The sequence below is a fragment of the Leptinotarsa decemlineata genome, unplaced genomic scaffold (assembly GCF_025532065.1).
Source record: "Leptinotarsa decemlineata unplaced genomic scaffold, Ldec_3_MD MMD2_tig00000026_RagTag_RagTag, whole genome shotgun sequence".
Classification (NCBI taxonomy): Eukaryota; Metazoa; Arthropoda; class Insecta; order Coleoptera; family Chrysomelidae; genus Leptinotarsa; species Leptinotarsa decemlineata.
The window spans coordinates 2,621,633-2,649,228 of record NW_027412539.1 but is presented as its reverse complement, the minus strand read 5'-3'; the positions used below and the strand labels follow the sequence as shown (position 1 = coordinate 2,649,228).

At 36.4% G+C, this 27,596-nt stretch overlaps 1 protein-coding gene across 1 annotated transcript; it reads right to left on the bottom strand.

The window, feature by feature from the left end:
• Positions 1–3,547: 3,547 nt before the first annotated feature.
• On the bottom strand, positions 3,548–27,596 carry LOC111506539 (uncharacterized). Its single transcript, XM_074171608.1, has 3 exons — positions 27,469–27,596; positions 25,899–26,659; positions 3,548–4,415 (listed from the first exon to the last, which is right to left on the bottom strand). Exons 1-3 carry the CDS (start codon positions 27,529–27,531, stop codon positions 3,626–3,628), a joined length of 1,614 nt encoding a protein of 537 aa, XP_074027709.1. The 5' UTR covers positions 27,532–27,596; the 3' UTR covers positions 3,548–3,625.

The window sequence follows — 27,596 nt, the reverse complement described above, 5'->3', positions numbered from 1 at the left end:
CAAAATGAGCGGATCGATGTTCCACAGACAGCTACGCCACACTCAGGGCATTGTTGAACAGGAAAGCAAGAATAGTTTGTCTCTGTAGTGGGGCTGAGAATCCTCTGGAATAACCGACAACGAAAAAAATGATATGTGAGCAAGATGTCAATCGATAGCTGATTCATACACGAAATAATTTATCTTTCACATCTACTTCAAGGAAATTATCTCAGTGTAGTTCAGAAGAACATAACAACAAAGGATCTGTATAAACTAGTACAGAAAACGGAATTAGTGGAATGAGTATAGTGAAAAGATCCCGGTGGTCATTTCATATGGAATCAACCCACCAATTTTCGAACCTAAACATATCAAATTTTGGTGGTAAATGGCATAAATACAATGAGAAATAAATAAAATCTGATATTTTATATCGACCCATTTTTAAGTTATAGTTTTTTTTAAGTTGAAACGAAAAAACTAAAATTGCTCCTAAATTGCAATTGCTTATTTCATAATTGAACTAGGACCTAGGCAAAAAGTTTTTATTATTTTCTATTTGCGTGACATTTCATGATATAGGTAAATAATTTTAAGGAAAATGTATTCACCAAATATGAAAAACCGATTTCGTGTTTTCAAACAGAGTAGAAAGTTTCAAAATAGAGAAGTGATGAGTTTTTTTTCTGAGGAAACGATTTAAAATGAATTACCTATAACTTTTGAGTTTTCTAAAGTTGCTACAGTATAACACACTTAAGATGAAGACACCTCTATATTTTGGTCGTTTTGAAAGCAGACAATTGATTTTCGGTATAGGAATAGACCTTTATAGGCCACATTTTTCACAATACTCAGCCCGAGTGACAGCCTCAAACCCAGCCTACTGCGTTGCTACGAAAATAATAAATTTGTTATAATGTAGGAATAAGAATGAAAAACATAATATTCATTATTGGTAGTGAACGCAGGGAACAAAATTTTTCTAACGGAATTTTTATCACTTAGAAATCTTCTTTGGGCCCAACAGCAGTGATCTTGGCGTTTACATTTGTCATATTTCAATACGAATAAGAGCTTTGGTTCAAAAGTTTTAAATGTATGAGAAACGAGACATCTTCTGATTTTCCCTCCATTCAAATTTAATTGCTCAGACCTTTCACGCAAACTGATTTAGGGATTGGCACGAATTGAAGTTGAGACATTATCATTATCATGATACTTTCGATTTCGATGTGGATTGTCAATAGCTGGATGCTTTTTTATTACACTTCCGGTTTAAGTGAAAAGTTTTTTCACGTAGGCTGCCGTTCCATGTCGAATACGATTTTCTTGTGGATGTCTTCTGTTGAATCCTTGAGCAACTTTTCTGCAGCATCATCCAATTACCTCATTATTTCATTTTTTTCTCGTACATTAAGACGTTCAATGGGCATTTTATTATCATTTCATCAGTTCGAACTTCCATTGTCTAATATAATATAAATTGAATATTACTGGAGTTTTTTCCCAACACCAAATCGTTATTTTTACACCTCGACACGTGTTTCGATCACCAAGTGATCATCTTCAAGAGGAAGATAAAACTAATAACTACTCAAAACTAAAGCTACTTATACTAATCAGGTACATCATACAGGTAGGTAATCAATTACAATTGGCCTTTCTATTATTTACAATATGTCCTTATGTATGTTTAAATGTTACAGCTATATATAGAACAATTTTCAGAGAAAAAACTCCAGTAATATTTATTACTACACCAAAGGTTCCAAACAGTATATCACAAGTAAAATAAATTGATTTGAAATCCCTGAAAAAATTAAAAAGATTAACCGAAAATAACAATTTTATTAAACAAAAACTGAAATTACAAAGAAATAACATACAAGCAACAACCAAAAAAATAAAAGATTTAAATATTAATAAAAGCTGAAAATTAAAAAATATCATTAAAAAAAATGAAAAATTAAAATTAAAATTAAAAGATTCCAAACCAAGTTACGTCACTACGTTTCGATTGTTAGTATCCACAATCGTCTTCCGATGATAACTGGACTTATTTCTCCGAAATCTGACTATTTATAGGTCATTCGGGTGCTTTCACCTTTCACCTGTCCCCTCTTTCCTCTTTCCGCTTCATTGGTGTTAGCGGGAGATGACCGTTTGGCGGGAGTTGGTCGTTTTTCGCTTGATAAGAGGTTTCCATATGTTACGTATCTCTACGCTAGCTTGACTAAATGCGTTGTTGGACAACATATACGCGGCTTCCCTGAATTTTCTCCTAAACCAGTGTTCCTCTTTGTGGATTATTTCACCTTGAGCCCATTTGATATTATGTTGATGAGTCCAAACATGCTCTGCTATTCCGGATTTGCTGGTTTCTCCTCGCTGTGTGTGTTTCTTGTGCTCAGCAATGCGAACTTTCAATGGCCTCTTAGTTTCACCGATTTATGATTCTCCGCACTCGCAGGGTATCCGGTAAATGCAATTCTTGGAATCGCAGTCCGCGTTTGGTGGCCTGGTTTTTGTGAGGCTGCTACGGATAGTGTTCCCAGATCTGAAGCAGGTCCTGATGTTATACTTGGACCCAATCCTTCTTATCATTTCCGATAATCCTCTGATGTAGAGAAGTACAAGTACTGGTTGTGGCGGCTTCTCTTTCTTGTGGAGCTCTTGCTGTCTTCTAGCTAAAGCCTGTTCTACCATCACTCTGGAGTAACCATTCCGTTGAAGGTCATTTTTGATAATGCCTATTTCTTTTTCGAGACTTTCCTTTGTATTACAGAGCTCGAAAGCACTAGTCTCTTAGTCGATTGATGGTGATTGGATTTCTGGTTCAGATACTGTCCTGTGTGAGTGGGTTTTCGATATACAGATGTTTCCCATTTAGTGTCGGTCCTCTTCACCAATACGTCTAAGAAAGGCAATTCGTTGTGGATTTCCTTCTCCATTGTGAAAGTGATGGAGGAAGAAATTACATTGTTGATGTCACATCAACATTGCTGAGCACAAGAAACACACACAGCGAGGAGAAACCAGCAAATCCGGAATAGCAGAGCATGTTTGGACTCATCAACATAATATCAAATGGGCTCAAGCTGAAATCATCCACAAAGAGGAACACTGGTTTAGGAGAAATGAAAAAAAAGAAGATTTATAATACTATCGTTTGATGACTGATGCCTATTTTATATTTCGCACAGTGAGTTATGACTTCATTTTTATTTTCATTTGTCTTATGGCTATTTTCACCACTTAAAATTTCATCCACATTCATGAATGAAAACGACAAAATAGTGCATGAACTGAAGAAATGGTGAATACATTTTTCACTTTGATAGCGAATTCACTATACTTATAACCTGTACTTGCCAATCGGAAAACTATTCAAAATCAAAGATACCATGTGGGGAGTCCACGAGTTGAGCCACTTTTCTTCGATAAGTTTGTGTGATGATTTTTATGCTTATTCTTAGAAAAAATTAATGCAAATATATGAATGAGGGATTTCTTATTTTTTCCTTTCTATCACTTATATAACAGTCATAATAATGGAAATACATTCAACCAGAAACATTTATTTCACATCAATAAATAAAAATATGTAAATATTTACAAAGGGGCACCAGGATTATTTAAATTACCATTGATAAGCAGTTCCAAGACCGTTGAAGGTCATATGAGAAACTACAGCTGCTGGAGAGTAAGCTACGGCAGCCTTAGCTACGACTGGACCAGCAGAGTAGGCAGCAACAGGAGCAGCATGAGCAGCATATGCAGCAACAGGAGCAGCATGTGCGGCGTAGGTAGCTATAGGAGCTGCGTGGGCATAGGTAGCAACAGGAGCAGCGTGGGCATAGGTAGCTACTGGAGCAGCGTGAGCATATGAAGCGTAGGCAAGAGGGGCAGCCTTCTGGATGTATGAGGAGCTGAACGATGGGGCAGCAGAGTATGCAACTGCGGGAGCAACAGCTTTAGCATAGACTGGGGCAGCAGAGTAAGCAGAAACAACTGGAGCGTGAGCTACAGAAAGGGCATCGTTGGTGATACGTGTGTCGTATTTCCTGACGCTGGAGAAAGCGCTGTCAACGGCTTTGGAGTAGTGAGAGACAGATTGAGCACCTCCAAGAGAACGTTCTACGCTCTGGTGAGTGGATCCATAAGCTGGTGCGTGAATTTCTACTGGGGCTGCGTGGGCTACTGCAACGGGAGCGGCATGTGCAACGGCTAAGGGGGCGGCGTGTGCAACAGCTAGATGGGATGCGACTGGGGTGGCTTGGTGGATGTAGGAGCTGCTCACTGCAGGAGCTGCAGAGTAGGCTACTGCAGGGGCGGCGATGAGACCTGCGTTGGCGTAGGCCAGAAGGGTGGTGAGTACGACAATCTGTGGACAAATGAAGATCAAAATGGGTTCTTCGAATTTCATTGAACTCCACACAATGAAGTTGTACGAATAATTTGATTTGATTTTGAAAACAACTTTGAGTTTAACAGGAATCCACATCAGTAGAGTATAATTGCAAGCGATACATGAGTTCAAATATATAAATGGATATTCTTCAATGATTTCATTCACCCAATTCAAACTCTACTGTCACCTGTTACAGAAACGTTATTGTCTTTTATATCTTCACAAAAAACATTGGAAGACGAAACATGAATGTGACATTATTGAACTTCGAACCAATGGCATAAGTGGAAACTTAGCAACTGACAGCCTAGAAATCTAAAACAACTCGTGACAGTATACGTTAGTTGACTTTTACGATTTTAAGAAAGGCCTGACTCGACAAAAATATATAGAATCACCTTGTTCCACTTTGGTTTTGATACCATAACCAAAAACGGTTATGATATCAAAAACATCGATATCTGGAAAAAAATTATTGAAGACAATCGGCATGTGCGATGGAAGCGTTCCTCGGTATATCATAGATTGCAATATATTCGAATATGCATGATCATGTAGGCAAGAAAAAAATAATTGTCAGAAGGATTCCGCGGAGTCTTGGAGAACGCTTAAAAAAAGGACGTATGAATTGGTGAAAAAAAATACTCGAAAACGAAACTGAAAAAATCGTGAATAATATTGTAAGAAACGTAGACATATATGAAGTGGAAATCAAGCGATAATGCTTGGTTGTCAAAAACGTATATTGCGTATTGGTACATATTCCATTTTCGGACTCGTGCAAACCTATTTTCAAAACCTACCGAATTTTACCTCTTCCATGTATATACATTTTTGATATTGCTGTTCATATTTTCAAAAATAGGTCTTTTTTCCAATTGAATGAAGATATTTATGATTTTTAGGGAAGGAAGGTTTTGGCTTTCTACTTTTCTATTTTGATAAAATATTAATCTCTCCTTAAAACATACCCTCCCAATTTATACTCATGGTTATAATACTAGAAGTGAACAATCCATGTATATTCCATTTGCGAAACTCAATACTGCATATTTTGCTGACAATTCCCATACATGTAACTACCAATGGATAATGAAGATTCATTATTATATTATAAAGATTTATAATCGAAAAAACAACCTAAAACTTGTATTCGCTTTCCATTCATTTCAAAATTATTGTATGTGACTGTCTTATTTTATATTCATATTTAATTTTCTTCATAATTCTTTCAATACCCCTTAGAAGTAGACTTGACAATTCCCATTCATGTAACTGTCAACGGATAATTTATGAGATTTATCATGATATTATGATACTCGTCATCATTCTTCGTCAAACAATATCAGTCTCACATAGCATATCAAACAATTGATTATATGAATAAGCGAAACATCAACTTGGCAATTGGTGACTATTTGTCCGTATTCTTCAGATTCATTGCATAATTTTTTTTCTATTCCTCCATGTCGAATAATACGTCGACAGCAATTTTCATCACTTCAAGATACCGTTGAAACTTTCCATAGTCATGTTTTAATATACCAACTACAGAGGGGAAAAATTGTTTCGAGAATTGGTTTGAACGCATCTAAAAGTGTATTACTTTCAAAGACTAAATATTTTTCTCTTGTTTAAAAAACTTCAAAGTGATAAAGAGCAAATCATTTTGAGCTAACTTAGATTTCATACCAACTGCTTACCAGACCAATTGCTCACGGATCAACCTTATTTGAATATATATATATATATATATATATATATATATATATATATATATATATATATATATATTGAATATATTAATTGCCAGTAAATAGATCTTTGCAATTGATATTAATGGCAATATGGACCCCATGAACTTTTACAGTTCATGTCCAACTGTAAAAGAGAAAAAAAAACAAACTGTCCAATTATTCTGGTAAAACCTAACCCAACAAAATTTTTGAAACATAGTACTAAGAATCAGACCCTCTGGGAAATCATACAAGAAAATTGTCCAGTACCCCCAACTAGCAATTTCGTATTTTATAATAGTTGCAGAAACGTTTCGGAGAAACAAATTATAAAACTGCATTACTCCCAGAAATGTTTTCAATGTGTTTATAAAACTGCTATAAATAGGAAATTGGTACCGTTTTATAAAACATTATAGTTATTATCAATATTTTTAAGGCCTTTTACAAACACTACAATATAGTTTTATAAACATTTTGGCAGTAACTATAAAATTTGTCTAACACTCTTAAAAAGTAGTTTTGTAAAGACTTTCCTTACTGCACCTTTGCAACATATTAAGCGATACTTATAAGATAATCAGAAGACAATTTTATAAGAGTTTTTTAGTTGTTCCAAGTAGGCGTTATGAAATATAATACAGCCAAAAACGATAACAATAAAATAAAAAAGTGTTGAGAATGTTTTCTTGAAGAGTCAAGAAGTAATTTTGTATTGGACACTAGGAAAATATAATAGATATGTCACCAACTGAAAACTAACAAATAGAAAGGTTGAAGCCATTTTAAAATTTCACTTTTGCACTCATAAAACTGTTAGACATTGTTTGCGTTTCGAAGATTGATATTTTTACTGCAAATGAAATTTTATTGACAAATATATAGCCTATTATTATTAGCAAAATTCAAGCGCGCCGCTCAATTATAAAGGTTTTCGGTAAAATTATTAATTATACAAAAATTCACTTTGTCGACCTATTCATTTTCTAGTCGCAGATTCAACTCACTTTATTCTATATAATATAATGTTATGATATTTAAGTACTTTTCAGCTGTAAATATCACTATATATGCGGAATTTCATATTTTCAGCTCATCTAATTTCAGTATCCCGGATCGCTATCATTTAAAATGGCGTCCTTCTATAAAATAAATTGGTATAAGTAACAAGCATTTCAACGTATTTTAGCTACTACGTTACCCCTATAAAACTGTTAAGAAACACTTAATTCTGGGAGTGATGGTATTGCGGCAGAGTCGGACTACTTTCAAAGCTGTAGGTTTCTACAAAAGAACTCGTATGAATAAAGGATTTCTCACATGTAGTTTGGATAAATATTATCTGTCGGGATGTTTTGGCTAAAAAGTTTCTTTCATCGATTATAAAAGCTAAACGACGGGTTTTAACCATTATAATTACCTTTTCCTGTTTTTCGCAAAAAACAATTTCTAATAAATAAAAAAGGTGACAAGTCATTTTACTATATGTTTGATGGCTCATATTTGAATTATTGTCGAATCCCTACTAATTTTATAAATGCGAAAACTACCCAACCGATCATCATGAAATTGTGTTCACATGTTCTTGGAGGTATAAGAAGTAATATAGGATACTGTTCATTAAAAAAAACTGTTTGTGAAAAAATCTCAAAACCTAGCTACTTCAACGTCATCTAGCATCATCAGTGCTCAGCAGTGAAATATATTTCAACATTTGTTGTTGCAATTCAATAGAACAAATTTTAAATTTTCGAAACTTCATCGTATGTCATAATTTATAAAAATTGAAATTCCCAGCCAAGCATTAAAATATAGTTCTCATATTGATTCATTTATATTGTACTGACACTCATTTAATGGCATAAATGCGAGCGAAGTCGCGGGTAAAAGCTAGTATAAATATATATTATGAAATGAATATTGACCTTTCTGAAAAAAAAAAATACAATTCAGGTCGAAACTTATGCGAGCTAAAGATTAATGAGGTCCAACTGATTCTTATGTCTATGTCCGGGATTGAATCAAATAAGCGTATGAATGATATTACGTACTATCAACGTGACATGAATAGATTCAACTCATCCGTGACATACTCGTAAAGTCCTAATGTTATGAATCAATTGAGTGCCTCATCTTGAAATCTTATTCAGACTCATACTGAGGAGGCAATAAGACAAGTGTCTTAGTCCGAAACATCGATGTCCGCCATTGAGGATAAGTGTTCCATGTGAGTGAAAGTCTATCTCTTTCATTTAATATTCTACTATTCATTTACTGTAAATTATATTTGATTCAATTTCGTAACTAGTGTTTGAAGTATAAACTGAATATGACGAAGTGATTTTTGTATAATTCAATGTTAATATGAAAATAGTGAAGAGTTTATTTCGAAATCAATTGCTTTCTTCCTTTCTTTGTGATTTTTCTACATTTTGGAGATGTAGGAGAAGTAAAAAGCCGAAACATTTCTTTCCCACAAAATAAATTCAAGTTTTACAGTAGATCGAAAATAAGCAAGGACTTTCTTTGAATCAGAGAAATTACTTCAACGCATTGAAATAAGTTCTATAGTTTGAAACCAAACTATGAACAGAAGTTACAGGGATTACAAAATATCTATTGGTATTAGAAATGGTATTGAATACACACCATTGTCATCGCGACGTTTGACGAATACCTTTGCCTGAAAATTTCAGTAGAAGCAAATGATTCAGAAATAGTGAGTAAGATACCAAGGTTTCCTTAGATTTGACAGACGATGGCACCTGTATTCAAAGATATATGTAAAATAATATAAAAAAAGGAATAGTTCTGATGATAGCGAAATCACTTATATAGAGAGAGATTTGTTATAGATATATAGATTTTTTCAGTACTGAAGTAGAAATTAATGTTCAAGAAAAGTTGAAGGTTTAATAATAAACTGTCAGTTTTGACAAGCTTCGCTCACATAGCATTCATTGTTTATCACTATCCCATTTGTTCTATAAGAAACCTTTAGGAAAAGTTTCTACAGAATTTTACACTGAATTATTTTTGAGAGAATAATACTTGTCTGTTTTTTCTTACAGTGAAAATTTGTCCTGAAATCTCGCAAAAAACAATATTATCCAGGATAATTATTCGGATGGTGAGAAATATTGAACTGTACTTCCATAAAACTAGGTATATCGGATATTGAAAATGTCTACCTTCTGCAAATATGGATTCTTCTACTCTTTTTCTTATGTATATACATAGTATTTGAGAAACGTCGGGATTGTTTTACATGCAAACTGCAATAGCTCCACTGCTCCTCAATAAATTAATAATCGAAACTGCTTCATGCAAATGAATAAAAAAGTCAAAATATCAGATTCGCCCAAAAAATTAAGATTCGAGAAATAACAATATCTTCAAGAAAGAGCAATAACATATCAACTTTCTCTTTGAAGTGATTCATTGCAAATCTATTCACTGGCAAGTAAAAAATGCCGTAAATGCGTTTCGACACATAGAAGATGGGTACTATTTTTCATATGAATACCCAAGGTCATAATGAATTCATTATAAAGGTGATTTGTTTGAAACGTTAGCATTCTGCAGTTCAAGTTTTGGATACATGTTACCTACAATGCTTTTTTTTATGAAACTTTTTATAGCTGGACTTCATTCGAGTTCGAAATAGAAGTGAATTTGCTTTTGAGAAGAGATAACCTGAACGGATGAAATTGGAATTTGATCAGTACAAGTTTTCTCACCGAAATATGAGTTAATCATATTGAAAAAACTATTATAAAATCATTCAGCAACCAATTGAATGAAATAATTAATGTTTGTTTCATGTAACGTAATTATTAACCACAACACGTAACATTGAAACACTTTCAGTTAGCTCGCGTTGAACATGCAAAACCTACTTCAAAAACACGAATTGAAAATATTCTTACTTTAAAAGCCATTGTAGTTGATGTTGATCTTGTTCGAAAGAAACTGATAAATTCTCAATGAGCTCATTGATTTTTATAGTGATCCAAAGTTTCATAATTTTAACGGTTATGGTCCAAAGGTGTGCTCTAATATGGTCCACTTTCGCTCTCAATCAAGGTCTAGGTTAAGGCGGGTCCATCTCGTCTTGTTGAACTGGATATTATTGCATGTGGGATTTGGAATTACAAAACTCTGATGCCGACAAAGATGATGGTTTTCTATGGGCATTCTCCAACTAAACATTCGAAAAAATTGTAAAGAGACAAAATGATTGACAAATTTCTACTGTGGATTCCTTTCATGTTTTAGTCAATATTTCACACAAAAATTCCATGTGAAAATGAACCATATTCTAGTTCACCAGATATATTTATTATTTATCCTAGACCTGAAAAATCTGACTTTGATAGAAGAACTAATTTTCTAGTTTCCAGTGACTTACAGTAATAGTAGTCGACCAAATTTTAACCTCATTTTTTATTTCCAATGAAATATATCTTTTGAGAGGATTGCAAATGACAGTGATGACTCCATCTATGATAATGAAATAATCATAATATTCTATTCATCAAATCCATAAGTATTTATAAGACTCTATACAGTGTGTCCCAGCTAAAACTTGTCACTCCTCTGATCTGCGAAATCGTGAAAAAATACATCATCATTTTGTTGTCAACCCCCTTATCTGCAGCACCCCCTACTTCAGAATTTTCGATGGGACTACTATACTTGTGATCATTTTGAAGGGAATTCAATCCCAAATACATCGGTGTACTGAAATTGAGAATCAATCAAGTGTTGTTGAAGTTCTAATGAAAACTTAATTTTATCATGATATTTTTATTTTTCATCGCCTAAAAAATAATCATTATATAAAAGGTTCAAAATGTGAGCCATTCAGTTCCATACAGAAATATAAGCGATTTTCAAAATATCTTCCCATTTCTCAACATTTCTGGAGTCACTGCACAACATTCCACAACAATTCTCCAGCGTAGATCATCAACAGAATTTGGCTGTGTAATATAAACTTTGGATATCAAATGACTCCATAAAAAGAAGTAAAACGGTGATAAATCAGGAGATTTAGCCGGCCATTCTATTGGTCCTTAGAAACATTTTAATGAAAACTATGTTTTATGGAGATATTTTCATTTTTCATCACCTAAAATGTTATGGTCGTAAGAAAGGTTTACTGTGGGTACGCTACTGTATTGAAAAATAATATGCTTTCAGAAATAATAGTTTAGAATGTGAGACAGACGTTTTGATGAAAAAAAATGTCGTCATGTGTTTTTATATGAGCATATCTATGTTTGAGTCTTGGTATATTGGTGTATTCGATTCACTTTATTCAACAATTTGAAAACTTTCGAAAACGGTTTATACTATACAAGAAAGAATATCCATTGTAGCTGCGTATTTCGAAAATGTGCTAGAGTTACGGCTCGAATTTTCAATGAAATTCATCCAGAAAAAAGAGCATACCAGTACGTGATTCCATTGATGAATAAGTTAATGGAGTTGATATCACTGCTGGAAAAAAACATGAACGAGAGAAGCCTATGAGAAATGGAGGGGTTGCTGTTCAAGTTGTAGGACATGCAGTGAAGGACAACATTGAATGATGGACAACATCCCTATAAAATGCAGAATGTACAAGAATTGAATGCAGATGATCCTGACAGACTTAACAGAGTTTTGTGAAATCATGAGGCAATTATTGATTTGTGATAATAATAAGCCCTACAATGTGTGTTTTGTGACGAAATTCTTTTTTATTTAAATAGACATGTGAACAGAAACAGCTGCAGATACTGGAGTGACGAAAATCCCCATTGGTACAGAGAAACTCATTCACAAACTCCCCAGAAATTTAATGTTCGGTACCACTCTGAATCCCAAAATCACTCAGTTACTTGAAGACGATAATAGTCTACTTGAAAGTCTGTTCACCTTTCAACAAGATGAAGCTCCTCCATATTTCATTGCACCTGTACGTCAATTTTTAGATGACAATTTCACAGGGAGATAGATTGCAAGACGAAGACCAATAGAATAATAATAATAATCATTAAAGGGCTTTATTCATTCACATACATTGTTTATGAAGAAGAAGAAGATACAAAAATCAATGAAAAGGCGAAGTTCAGCTGAGGCTGTTTTACAACTCAACCTAGGGGATTGCATGTATTATATAGATATATAAATATAATTACCTAGTATACATTGATAAGTGAGTAGTTCATGAATCTTTGTGAAACTAAAAAAACAGGCTATTAATTTCAAAGTAAATATTAAAAATCTATTCAGCTTGAATAAGTTAAAATATATAGCAAAACATACACAAAAGTGAGACAAAGGGAAAACCATATGAGCAAGGCATAACAAGAATATATTATCTATCCAGAAGACATCAGATATGTTTTCAACTTTTTCTTGAAATTATGTATGGAGTAGTGTCCAAATTCACTGAGCAGAATGGCCGGCTGAATCTCCTGATTAACCACCGATAGACTTCTTTTTATGGGGTTATTTGAAATCCAAAGTTTATATCACACATCATAATTCTGTTGATGATCTACGCAGTAGAATTGTTGTGGAGTGTCGTACAGTCTCCAGAAATGTTAATTAATGTGCGAAGACTTCTGTATGGAACTGAATGGTTCACATTTTGAACCTTTCATATAATGATTACATTTTAGGTGATGAAAAATAAAAATATCTTGATAAAACATAGTTTTGATTAAAACTTCAACAACACTTGATCGATCCTCAATTTCAGTACACCGATGTATTTGGGATTGGATTTCTTTCAAAATGATATATTACAGGTATAGTAATCCCATTAAAAATTCTGAAGAAAGGGGTACTGGGGATGAGGGATGGAGATGGGGATGGGGGAGATGTATTTGGTGAAAGTTTATTAGGCAGGTGACAAGTTTCAGCTGGGACACACTGTATCCGTTGTATCCGCCCATTACATTGATTTCTACTCCCATGATTCATAATAATAATAACAATAATAATGATAATCTCTTGGAAACCTTGGCTTATCAAAGCGCCTGAGTTTCGCTTTCCTCAGGTCGAGTGGGCTGAAATCAGAAACTGAGGGGTCCATCATGGCTTGCCAGGATGGTGTCTTCAACACCTTAGTCTACCGCAGTCGCGTAATGGGTATAGAGGTTCCTGACACAAGGTGCAGGGCCTGCTGCGATGCGCCCGAGACCCTAATGCACTTGCCATCAGCATATCCAGCATATGCGGTCTCGGCCATCGACATAACGCGGCCCTAAGAGTACTATATCACCATCTACGGCACTCATACGGTATTGACGAGACATCGGTTGTGGGAAATGAGAAGTGCCGATTTTATTGAAAATATTCGTTCCCCGCCCTCAGGCTCATACAAGTTATTAAGCCTAATGTAGTCCTTTTCTACCACCAGAACAAGACGATATTTGTCGTGGAGTATTTAGCTCATGGCGAGACGAATATCGTCCGAAAAGAGAAGGAAAAACGAATAAAATATCGAGATTTACTCTTCAACTCAGCAGACTCTACCCAGACTACTCTGTCAAGATGGTTATTCTGATTAATGGAGTCCTCTCTACTCTCGAATCTTGAAGTCATACCGTCCTGCCGCACGTAGGCTGAAATCTCAGCCGGACAGATGCAGAAGGCTGTCATTCTTGGCTCACTGCGCTTGCTCAGAGCACATGATTATCGGACCCAATGATCACTCACCCCACGGTGTGGGGAGTGGTTGTTGATTGATTATGCTAGCGCACCCTCCCGAATGTATCAGGGCTCCGGGGGATACAGCGCATACTTCTGTAAAAAATAATAATAATAATAATTTTGATAATAATAATAATGAGTAGAAGAATCTACCTGCTTTGAGGGGTCAGAGGCAAGGTGGTGGGGCCCATAACGATGATTTTTATACCGATAAAAACCCTAGCACTGACAACGGATGCTTTAAGTGGACGCATGAGCTGAGAGATAGCTTTATGCATTGCTACGAGAGTAGTGAACCCACGTGAGAAGGGTACATGGCGACAATGCATGCTCTGTGGTGTGAAACACATCCGGAGCATGCGGCCTTTTCGCCCAAAATCTTAGGGATTATGTATCCTATCTTTGGCGACAGGACTGTATAGCTCCTTCCCAGCCAGCTAACGAAGTGGTAGAAGAGACAGTTCTACCACCCGTTGGCACGGCTGGAGAGGAGACTCGCATCATGCCACCAATGGAGTCAATCAGAACACGCAGGGCGCTCTGCAGAATTAGGCCCCTGAAGCCACAAGAACTGGCTTGTTTGAATGCGGAGGTTCAAAGTGTTCTAACAGAAGAGACTGACATCTGGCAAATCAACACCGCCGTGTATAGCGTCGACCGATCGGAAGATTGAATGGCGTGTTCACAAGATGGAGGCTAAGACCACGTCGTCGAGACAACACGCGTCTCGTATCCAATGTGTGATGGATTACAGAGCAACCAACAGGCCTTTCACGCCCGGTGTGCGGCGAGTAGCCGCAAACTACGATATATCCATCACACTTTGAGTCAAGACGTACTGCTAACCACCAAACAGCACTGCCTTGATAGGAGACGAATGATAGTGGCTTCTAAGAAGTCACTAGTGGCTTCTAAGAAGTGGCTTCTAAGAAGTCACTAGTGTCTTCTCGAGCGAGACGTATTGCAGAAAACCTAGGTTCTGCGAGAAACCTTATCGCTTATTTCAAGAGCCTCCACCGATGATCAGGTAGAAGCCTTCTGGAAGGATATCTATGTGAACACCCCCAGCCATTCAACTCAGACACTCCAGCACTAGCGCAGTTCGAAGCTTCCAACAGAGAGCTTCGACAGCCTGAGCTCAATGAACTGCGCAACCCGATAACCCCGGATGACGTTCGAAGAGCCCTCGTGGTTTCCAAAAAATTTGCTGCTCCAGGTCCAAGTGGGTTGAACACTTGGTGGGAAAAATTAACCCGTACCCACCGGCATCTAGCGAGAATGTTCAACTCATGGCTGGACGGAGAGCAGCCGATTCTGGATTGGTTCGTCGAGGGGTGGACCGTTCTCATCCCCAAAAACAGAGATTTGTCAATTTATAAGAATAACAGACCGAAAACATGCTTGAATTCGTGTTATAAGTTGTTTACAAGCACCTTATACACGAATACTCACCGCAGTTAACCGAGTGTTCGAATGGATATATGAGCAGAGAGGGTCGAAGAGAAGAGTCGCTGGATTTAAAGAGAATCTGCTTAGCGATAGATGTGTAACGCAGGACTCGATACAATATAAACGTAACCTCTCTATGCCCTGGTCGATCACTACAAGACATTTGATACAACATCGCATGAGGTCATCTTGGATTTGCTCGGATACCTTGCGGTAAATAGTGAGATGTATTGAACAACTGATACCACTCTGGCGAACTCGCTTCATCATAACATCTGGTCAAGCCAGAGTCCGAACACGATGGGTCACTTTCAGAAGAGGTGTATTTCAGGGCGATTCTCTGAGTCCCCTTCTCTTCTGCATCTCACTATTGACATTATTCGTTGCACTCAGATATGCTCGAGAGTATAACTATGACACCCCTGAAATACGGAGGCACAAGTTCACTCATTTGTTTTATATGGATGATCTTGAGCTTTATGTCTCTGGAGAGAAAGATCTACATAAATCCTTGAGGGTGGTGGAAGAGTACATGCATGCTATCGGATTGGAATTCGGGATAGACAAATGTGCAATGGTCCATCTCAAAAGAGGACGATGCGGGGACTACGGAGAGGATGTGTAGCTCGTAGATGGAAGCATCCTAGACCATTTGGATGCCGGAGAGACGTATACTTACCTCGGGGTTGAACAACGCCAATCACAAGAGGTAACTGCAGTGAAGAACTCTCTCCGCGACAAGTATCAGCACAATCTTCGACAGATCTAGTCATCGGAACTGTCGGAGAAGAACAAAGTTGCTGCAACAAATATGCTTGCCTTTCCAATCTTACTCTACTCGTGAAGTGGACTCGGGAGGTACTGTATCAACTCGACATCTCTATAGGAGTTTGCATCCCAAATCGTCCGTTCCACGGTTGTACTTTCCCCGACAACAGGGAGGCCGTGTACTTTTGAATTTGGAGTGTATACATGTCAACACTTCCACTAGTCAGAGACATCAGTCGGCGGCTGTACTACTACATATGATAACAGCTTTCTGATGAATGTGTTATCGAAAGTTTATGAAATAGGTATAATGTGATGAAATAAACTTTCAGAAAATATCCTCCATTTATTCTTTCTACTTCTTCTCTAGTAAATACTAAAATTCATGTTACTGGAAGGAGATTCTTACATATCATGAAAAGTATCCTTTGCTCTAAAAATAGATGTGTCTCAAGATATAATTCTGAAACTCACATATTAAATATTTCTCAAATATATAAGCTTATTTTCTTTGACAAGAGCAAGGTTGTGACCCTACAACAATAATCCTCTTGCATGGACCATCTGATGTAACGAGAGTATTCATTTCTCGAAATCCGAGTGCTCCCCAGTTTTCTTATAACGTAAAGAGACGATATTTTCAATTGCTTTTGGAAGAAGTTCCCAGCAATAATAATTTTTTTTGAAATATTACAGTTGAATTGATTAACAATATATTATGATATTTATTATATACAGTGCATTCCATTTAAAACGAGCCACCCTGAATAATTTTTGGTGCAATGATTTGCAGAAAAAATAAAAAAACACGTCAATCATAGTATACAGGGGGGCACATTTTGACATATTGACATTTGATGTTACTTCCACTATCGCACCCCCAGAGCATGTCACCAATTTTATTTTAAATGTATCATCCTATACTGTCTCGTAGATGATCCATGACGAGCAGATTTCCACAAAGTATAAAACTTATAGTCTGAAGCTTATGGTTCAAGAGCTACAAATTATTTGAGTTGAAAACGAGCTAACCTGAATAATTTTTGAAACAATTATTTTCACAAAAAATAAAAAACACCTCAACAATAGTATACAGGGGGACAAATTTTGACATATTCACATTTGATCTAACTTTCCCTATCGCACCCCAAAACATGTAACCATTTTTTTAACGGATCAATTGTTTTGCATTTGCATTATTATATAATGTCGTTAGGCGATTTTCGGACAATTTTCCTGTACGAATTCAAATTGAACCGAAGTGCTACCAAAAGAATCCGAAAAATCAACCATGCATTTGGCAATGATAGAGTTAATGAACGCAATGTTTGACGTTGGTTTGCAAAATTTCGTTCCGGAGATTTTAGTTTCGAAGATGACCTCCGAAGTTGTCGATCTGAAAAAATCCAGGACGAGTATTTGAGGACCCTGGTGGAGACTGACCCATCACAAACGGTGCGTAAGATGACGGAATTACTTGGCGTCAGCTCCCATGTGGTTGCGGATGGTTTCAGACGTATTGGAAACCTCGAAAAATGGGTGTCAGGTTCCGGTGTTTTTATGAATCTTTACGTAATTTACAAATTCGAGCATCAGTGGGATTGTTGGACTGGAAATGGTCTTAAAGGACAAATTTGTTGTGGGGATGGTTGTTGCGGCTCAGGGCCCAGATATAATACAATGAAAAGTGGTTGGATTGAAGCCAACTGCTCTGCGGATTGGTTGAAGAGCACGTTTTCGCCGCATGCTAATGATTTGTCAGGAAATTTGCAATTGTGCAACCGAAAAAATATCAGCTTTGTGTGCCTCCCTTCGAATTCAAATAACGCATGACGTGACCTAAGCACTAGATGTTAGCTTCACTTCAAATACTGCCTGAAGCCGTTGTTATTGCAGTGGAAAATGCAAAATCCAAAACGGTCTTTTCGATATAAATAACTTCCAGTAGTGCAGCTCACTTTTAAAAAATAATTTTTTTGAAACCCACTCATCCCGAGAAATCAAACACGATTTATAATAATAATAATAATCTTTATTGAAATAGGAAACATATCTATGAGTGTAATAATAACAGTAGCACAAGGATATATTTACCCATCGAATTCTGATAAAGTTTTTTCTAATGAAATTTCGAAGTGTGATGATAATGGTCAACAGTTTGTGACAAATTCACGATTTTGTGTCGTATTTTAGAGAAAAACGTTATAACTGCACCTCTGTTCAAAATTTATCTAGAAAAAAAAGGTTACTGTGGGTAACTGTGAAGGCTAGAAAAAGTGTCGCTTGACAAGAGGAACGAGAAGAAGGAATGGATATTATTTCGGAAAAACAACCAGAATCATTGATCCTAAAATATTGTACCTAGCACATACCTTCTGGGGAAAGTGGTTTTCCGAAAACAGAAATTTTAATAAGTATACCTTGTGACAACGAAATCATTGTACATGTAGCCATTCAATGTTTGTGATGTAGGACATTTTAAATCCGAAATGAAGGTATAGTTCATCGAAGTAAATATTTCTGAAGATAACACACTTGAAAATTCGTGTCGAAGGTTGCTCTATATTATTCTGAGTTAATTACTACTTACTAACTTTATCAATGCCACAGAAAAATAAATAGCATAGTATCTTTGACATTATTTTGTTGTACAAGAGGAACACTTGAATTTTGTGATTCAAGGAATTTCACTTCCTATTGAGATTTTTGAGATAGATGATGTAAAAAAAAGGAATTTGAAAAAAACACGTGGACTAATGAAAATTTTGAGTCTTCAAATTTTTATTTGAAAACTACGCAAATTCCATCGTTTGTTTCTCCCTACATGTAGTTGTGTGACAATATTTTTACAAATGACGTCATAATGCTGTCATATCGAATTTGGAGAAAATGGCTTCCAGGCCACCAGTTTGAAAGAAAATGGCGACATATGTAATATCGTTGTACTAAAAAATCTCTTTTTCTGATTTATTGCTTCCATATTTATCTCTAGAACGAATATTTCAAAATGTGGCCTCCTGTTCAATTGTTGACATGTCTTTTTATTTTTCCTGCAAATAATTTTTTCAAAAGTTATTCAGAGTGGCTCATTATCAAATAAAATTATTTGTAGCTTCAGCTTCAGACCATTCGTTTTATACTTTGTTGAAATCTGCTCATCATGGAGCATCTGATAATGCGAAACAATATAGGATGATCCATATAAAAAAATCGGTGACATGCTCTGGGGGTACTATAGGGGAAGTATCATCAAATGTGAATATGTCAAAATGTGTCCCCCTGTACACTATTGTTGACCTGTTTTTTATTTTTACTGAAAATCATTGTACCAAAAGTTATTCAGGGTGGCTCGTTTTAAATGGAATGCACTGTATAATCAATTGCATCTAAGAAAATATAATACCAGTAGCTACTGCTCGATAAAAATTTTTCAAAGGTGTATGCATATTATTCAAAGTTTTTTATTCTTACAGAACGAAATTCAAAAAATCAAACATATGTTAACCAAAGGAAATGCTATATAATCTAATGAATTCAACGTATTCAACTAGTATGTTTGAAGTTTTTTCCATCACTACATGTGTAACACTGTTTCTATCGTATTTGTAATAAATTCGTATCATATCTCTTTTTTCTTCATTCGTGAAAGCCATTTTTCGCCAAAAATTCATTGACGTGTACAATAACAAAATGTCATTGAGTGTAACAAATTGAAAGACAAATTTAGAAATATCAAAGTCAAAGCCTATTATGATAAGAATCAATTTTTTTCAATATCTCCAATTTTTCGAAAAAGAATGATAACTTATAATACATCATTGAAAAGGTAAAATTTGGTTCTATTCAAAACAGAAAGAATCCAATGTAGCGACCATGAAAAAAGTAAAGTTGGTAATGGTGGCCATAAGACGAAACGTCGGATAGCAATTCTGAAAACACCATAATGTAGCAGGGAAAAAGTGGCAATGTAGAAGTGCGATTTATTTTCGAATCCTTCGAAAAATATGGACAGACAAAAATAAAAACCATTTTCCAAAATTTCTGTTTTTCCAGATATCTCCGGATATACTCGAAATTCCAGAACTTTCTCAACGGCATATTGTTAGTCAGGTAAATACGCAACTTTGTCCCAATTTAACAATCTTCGTATCTCTCAGATTTCCGAGATCCCAATGGTGAGGATCGAATTTGAAACACCCTGTATATTATAATTATTATCTTTTCTCTTTTCTGTATTCAATTGTATTTCGACTCGAATAATACTAAACTCATACAACCAACTTGGATAATATGAGTTTCCTATGTTTATGGTTTTTTGGATTTTATTGTATCTAAGAGGATTTTATCATTATCATTATTATTGTCAGAATTTTTTTTTCAACCTAAGTTTGCCTTGCCCGATGCCACGATACATTCAGAGGGGGCGCCAGCATTATTAACTAACTACCTCCCACCGTGGGGTGAGTAATCAAAGGGTCCGCAAATCATATGCCCTGAGCAAGCGCAGTGAGCCAAGAGTATCAGCTTTCTGCATTTGTCCGGCTAAGATTTTTGCCTTAGTGCGGCAAGCCGGCAAGATAACCTACGGAATGTCTTTCAATAAATATAAAGGCATGCATATGAAGTTACCTGGAGAACAAACTGTTTCTACTTAGCAAAAGAAAAATGCAATGGATCAACGACAGAAGTCGAATAATTCCATCAGAATGAAAATTTTGTGCTCAGGATTTGATAAAGTCAACGAATGCTGTTTTTGTCTGGTTCTGATTGGCGAAGGTTCTATCGGTGGAAAAGTTATCGGAGTGCATGCATCAATGAATCAGTCTGTCGTAATTTGCAGTGTTTGGGGTTTTCCACTGTGTTTAGAATATCTACAAATGGTTACGAAATCATTCTAAGACAGTCAAGAAGATGGTTAACCTGTTTCGAAAATATCGATATATGGAGCTACAATATCACATGCCATCAAATCGGACAAAACTTTTGGAACATTTTGATACTTATTCTACTGTGTTCTGGCATCCACTGATCGATAGAGAACTTTGTGCTATATGTATGATACTGTTCAGTTACTTCCAATTCTTTTTGCCTCTTTTCAGCTCATTACTATATAATGTTGTTAAGCGATTTTCGGACAATTTTCCTCTACGAATTCAAATTGAACCGAAGCGCTAACAAAAGAATCCGAAAAATCAACCATGCATTTGGCAATGATAGTGTTAATGGACGCAATGTTTGACGTTGGTTTGCAAAATTTCGTTCCGGAGATTTTAGTTTCGAAGATGAACTCCGAAGTTGTCGATCTGCAAAAATCCAGGAAGAGTATTCGAGGACTCTGGTGGAGACTGACCCATCACAAACGGTGCGTTGGATGGCGGAAGAACTTGGCGTCATCTTCTATGCGGTTTTGAATGGTTTGAAACGTATTGGAAAGGTCAAAAAGCTCGAAAAATGGGTGTCTCACGATTTGAACGATCGACAGAAATTGTCATGTTACGAAATCAGTTCTTCTTTGCTTTTGCGCAACCAAAACGACCTTTATTTTGGATATTTACCCATTGAATTCTGAAACAGATGTTTCTAGTAAAATTTCGAAGTGTGATGATAATGGTGAACAGTTTGTGACAAATTCACGATTTTGTGTCTTATTTTAGAGAAAAACGTTATAACTGCACCTCTGTTCAAAATTTATCTAGAAAAAAAAGATTACTATGGGTAACTGTGACGGCTAAAAAAATGTGGCTTGACGAGAGAAACGAGAAGAAGAAATGGATATTATTTCGAAAAAACAACCAGATTCATTGATCCTGAAATATTGCACCTATCACATACCTTCTGGGGAAAGTGTTTTCCGAAAACAGAAATTTCAATAACTATACTGGGTGACAACGAAATCATTGTACATGTAGCCATTCAATTGTTTATGATGTAGAAAATTTAAAATTCGAAATGAAGGTATAGTTTATCAAAGTGAATATTTTTGAAGGTAACACACTTGAAAATTCGTGTCGAAGGTTGCTCTATATTATTGTGAGTTAATTACTACTTACTAACTTTATCAATGGCACAGAAAAATAAAGAGCATAGTATCTTTGACTTATTTTGTAGTACAAGAGGAACACTTGAATGTTTTGATTCAAGGAATTTTACTTCCTATTGAGATAGATGATGTAAAAAAGGTAAATTGAAAAAAAATGAGAAAAAACACGTGGACTAGTGAAAATTTTCAGTCTTCAAATTTTTATTTGAAAACTGCGCAAATTCCATCGTTTGTTTCTCCCTACATGTAGTTGTTTGACAATATTTTTACAAATGATGTCATAATGTAGCCATATCGAATTTGGAGAAAATAGCTTCCAGGCCGCCAGTTTCAAAGAAAATGGCGACATATGTAATATCATTGAGAAGGGAATTTCATATTCGATCAAATGGTCGAAAAACATATAAAGGGTTCTATTTGAAGTTTTGCATTTTTTTTTCGGTTAACTCTATATAGATTCCCAAATTTTTTTCTGTTGAAATATCAGCTTCGATGAACTATATCAATATACTGAATTTCAAGTTTCTTACCTCATAATCAACTGAATGACGCCGTGTACAATAATTTCGTTGTCACCCGGTGGATACATTGCCAAGGTTGAAGAGAAGAAATATGGGAATAACCTTATTGTCTTTGATATAAAATCATAAATCGCCACAAAATAACTATTGAATTGGTTCCCAACGATTCGTTAACAGCGAATTTGAAAGATATCATAGCTATCTGAGAAAAACAGCAGAAGTTTCCGCATATGTATTTTTGACATCGGTTGATTTTTTTAACTTACTTTATTCAAAGTTGCATCAACCTCCAGAATTATTCGCGGCTGAACAATGCATCATTCGGAGGTGTATTATACAAGGTTGAACAAATTGACATTTTTCATATTTTTGAAAGTTGAGTTTGCATTTATCACAATTTAATTCTGAATTCGACTGAATCAATGAAGAATGGTTTCACACTCCCAAAAATCTATCCCAATTATTTCAATGTTTTTTCACAACTCCAAATTCTACGAAGATACACTGTCTGTTGAAAAAATATTCACTTATTCATCAATTTCTATTTTGTCCCCTCCAGAATAATCCCCCTCAGATATAATGCACATGTACCAAAGTTATTTTCAATCTTCAAAGCAGTTCTAATATGCACTTGAGCTCATTATCTCCTCAATCGCCGTAAAACGCGGTCCTTTCATGGGTATTTCATTCTTGGGAATAGAAAAAAGTCGCAGGGGAGCAAATTTGGTAGATTCTGCAAAACTTGCATGGCATGATCCAACAGATATGCTGACTTCTCAACAAATTCTCTAATAATGATTTAACAATTTTTTTCACTGCTGGAGCGTCCAATGCGAGCATCGTCATTCGTATTTTCCCGACTTTCCGTGAAAAGTTTCTACTTCTTGAAAACTTCTATCTGTCTCAGAGTATCATCACTGTATGCCACTGTCAACATTTCAAATATTTTTGAGCACGTTATTCAATTTTTTATAAAATTTGATGCAAATTAACAGATCCATTATTTTTCGATAGCACAAAATCGCCGAGCACGCAAAACACTTTTAACTTTTATGCCTTTCACTGCAAACTAAACGTGCTAAACAGCTCAAACTGTGAACATATGTACAGGACGAGTGTCCTAACATAAAAAAAATCAAAAATCGCTAATCGACTATACGTAACCCGCAAAATTTGAACATTCACCATATTTTTTTGAAAGAACACGTATTCCTTTCGATAAGACCATGGTATCTGTATCTGTAGAGTAAGGAGGGTGAGTGTAAGCTCACATCACTTAAGCCACATGTGACCCATTGTACATCCTCCCGAGGAGTTGTCCTCCTAGGTCATCGTCCATCCCGTGGACAGATCACTAGGAGACATCTCCTTTATATCGGCAGGTGTAGATCAAGACTCGCCGAACACACACTCTATTATTGACGATAACTCCGGACACTCGCATAGGACATTCTTGAAAGTTTCATCTTCCTGTTCACACATCCTGCATAGAGGTGTGTCCACTAGCCCCATATTATAGAAGTGTTTTCTTAGTTGGCAGTGGCCAGTCAGAAATCCTACTGTTAAGCGTAGATTTTCCTGATCATCGCCAGATATTTCTTCGACGCCAGCTTCCCAGAGTCGCTCAGGCTAATAGGGTTTGTCTACTATCAGTGCAGATTATTATGTTTTGGCCAGAAATTCCTTTTCTGGTTATTTCTTTTGTGGCGATTCAGATACCAGCCAGTTCTGTTTGAACCACGCTGGTATTTTTTTCCATTCCCCACTAAATTCTTAGGTTCAGTGATCTGAAGTACACTCCACATCCTGAGCCTTCTTTGGTTTTTGAGCCGTCTGTTTACATGCGTATTGCATTTGTAGCATCTGACTACTCTATGTTCTGTTTCATTTGTATTTTGTAGGGTTTATTAAACACAAACCTGGGTTCAATTCCATCACTGGCTGCCTGCAGCAGAGGTTGCGCAGTAAGCGCTTCTCGCCATAAGCTCAGCCTCAATTGACCCATTCTTACTTCGAGGTTTACACCAGCCGTGCGCAATCGTATCATGGCCTTTAACACAACCTCCTTAACGTACAGGTCCTGAAGGGTCAGACCAGTAATTAATTCCATTCCCGCGGTTAGTGTTCTCGTGGCTCCTGTGATGTTTAAGCAAGCCAATTGCTTCATTTGATATAATTTTTGGATTGCCGTTGCTCGTAGAACTTTCGATCCCCCATGCAATCTCTCCATACGTTAACATAGGTCCTATTATTGCATTGTAGATCCAGGGGACTACACGGAGTGAAAGACCCAATGTGCACCCCACTGTCCTCCGACATTGCTCATAAGCCACATATACTCTTTTTGCTCTACTCTGTAGGTGGAAGTTCCACGTTAGCTTCCTGTCGAGGATAGTACCAAGGTATTTCACCTCTTCAGAGGAGTTTAGTTTACTTCTGGCGATTTCGGGAGGTTTCAAGCCAGATAAACTTCTTTTCCTGTTGAAATATACCATCTCAGTCTTCTTGGAATTGATCGACAGTGAGTGTTCCTTACACCATGTTTCTATTAATTTGAGCGCTCTATCTCACAGTGTGTTCGCAAATTTGCCGGTCTGCAAGATAAATATGTCATCTGCGTATGCAATTGTGTAGAATCCATTTTTGTTAAGGTGATTAATCAGGGTGTCCAGAACTATGTTCCAGAGAAGGGGTGATCAGACCCCTCCCTATGGATATCCCCTCATGACCAGTCTGGTGATACTTATTGCTCTACTAGAGAGCATCTTGAGTATTCAGAGGTACATTCCTGGAGTTTAGTTGCTGAGTAATTGTTGGATTGGAGCTGGAGATGTCATTCAAGCGTAAAACTGCTACCCTAAACACGTTCAGTTGAAGACTTCTGAAATTTTTATTATTTCTACCGGTTTCGAAAATATTCAAGGTTCATCTCCAATGATATCAGCTTTCACGATAGCCTGTTATTTTGGGATTATATTAAACTCTTTTTTGAATGATACACACATGATATTTTGCTCCTTGAAAAAGTTAAAGGGGGAGCTGAAAGCGTGCATTAGCTAGTGAAAAATTGGAAAAGAATAAAAGTGCACATGTTAGTTCATATGAAATATGCTTCGATTACATTGGAGACAATATAAGTTCCTGACAGCCATTTCTATGAGCTTTGAGAGAAATGAAAACATTCTGAATCAAAAACATGGTAAATCGAAAATATTTATTTCACGCCAATAAATAAAATTACACATATTTACAAATGTAGTTGAAATTCATGGAATTACCATTGGTAAGCGGTTCCAAGCCCGCTGAAGGTCATGTGAGAAACAACAGCAGCTGGAGAGTAAGCTACGGCAGCTTTAGTTACGACTGGACCGGCAGAGTAGGAAGCTACTGGGGCAGCATGGGCAGCATAAGCAGCTACAGGAGCAGCATGTGCGGAGTAGGTAGCTACAGGAGCAGCATGAGCAGCATAGGTAGCTACAGGAGCAGCATGGGCATAGGTAGCTACAGGAGCAGCGTGGGCATATGAAGCGTAGGCAAGAGGGGCAGCCTTTTGGATGTATGAGGAGCTGAACGATGGGGCAGCAGAGTATGCAACTGCGGGAGCAACAGCTTTAGCATAGACTGGGGCAGCAGAGTAAGCAGAAACAACTGGAGCGTGAGCTACAGAAAGGGCATCGTTGGTGATACGTGTGTCGTATTTCCTGACGCTGGAGAAAGCGCTGTCAACGGCTTTGGAGTAGTGGGAGACAGATTGAGCACCTCCGAGAGAACGTTCTACGCTTTGGTGAGTGGCTCCGTAAGCTGGGGCATGGATGGCTACAGGAGAGGAGGCGTAGGTGGATACAACTGGGGCGGCGTGGGCTACGGCAACGGGGGCAGCATGCGCAACAGCAAGAGGGGCAGCGTGTGCAACAGCTACGGGAGATGCTTGGTGGATGTAAGAGCTGCTGACTGCGGGAGCCGCGGAGTAGGTTGCTACTGCAGGGGCGGCGATGAGTCCTGCGTTGGCGTAGGCCAGAAGGGTGGTAAGTACGACGATCTGTGGATCAATGAATCTGGTGTTATGTTTGTAAACATTTTATAACATCAAAACTGGTTATAAATTGAATACTAAATGAAAGAAATAATTCGAAAATCAATTTCACAAATGCAGCTGATTAGATTTATTGTTATGCTATGAGTTCTTTCAGTGTCTACTGAGCATGAAAGATTCTTGAAAAATATAAAAACATATTCTTTTTACAAGCGGCAAGAATTTAGGTTATATTCCTAGTCTATATGGATTGACTTCAAAATTCATGTAATTTGACTTCATTTGCACAAAAAAATTTGAAATGAACAGATTTCCTCAATAATTTCTTCATGTTTTTTTTTTTATAGAAACCATAATTTGATATTTCTATTTCTATAGTTTATACTTCAAAACGTAACTCTCTTGAACGAGAGAGTACTTTACTTCAATGAATTATCTGAATAAATCAACTGGAGATTTCAGAAAATTCGAATAATTCAAGTTGTCGATTTTCTATTGAAATGAATAATAAAAATATCCTGTTGCGGCCGATACATTTTTTCAATATCCTGCCTTGAAATTGTATCACATGAGAGATCTTCGAAAATTCCTAAAAGGGATTCGTTGTTGTTGAATTTGTAAAGAATTCAAGTTTTTAAAAGTTTTGAAAATTATTCACTCATGAAGAACCATAATATAATTTCCACGTAGTGCAGAATCTTTCACAGCACAAAAATTAACTTTATCCAATCAACCACTTCTAGATAACTTCCGGCAACCTATTATTCAACTACTGTTACCTCACTTTCATAAAACCGAATGAAAAATATTCTTACTTTGAAAGCCATTTTAGTTGATGTTGATCTTGTTCGAAAGAAACTGATGCATTCTGAAAGCATACAATCATTTTTATAGTGATCCAAAATTACATAATTTTAATGATTTTGGCCCAGAGCTGCGGTCT

Coding starts and splice junctions, on each gene's coding strand:
- LOC111506539 (XM_074171608.1), bottom strand. CDS start 27,531: ATGCTTTCAGAATGCATCAGTTTCTTTCGAACAAGATCAACATCAACT. Junction 26,660..27,468: donor CAACTAAAATGGCTTTCAAA/GTAAGAATATTT, acceptor ATTGATCCACAG/ATCGTCGTACTTACCACCCT. Junction 4,416..25,898: donor CTTGGAACCGCTTACCAATG/GTAATTCCATGA, acceptor CATTGTGTGGAG/TTCAATGAAATTCGAAGAAC.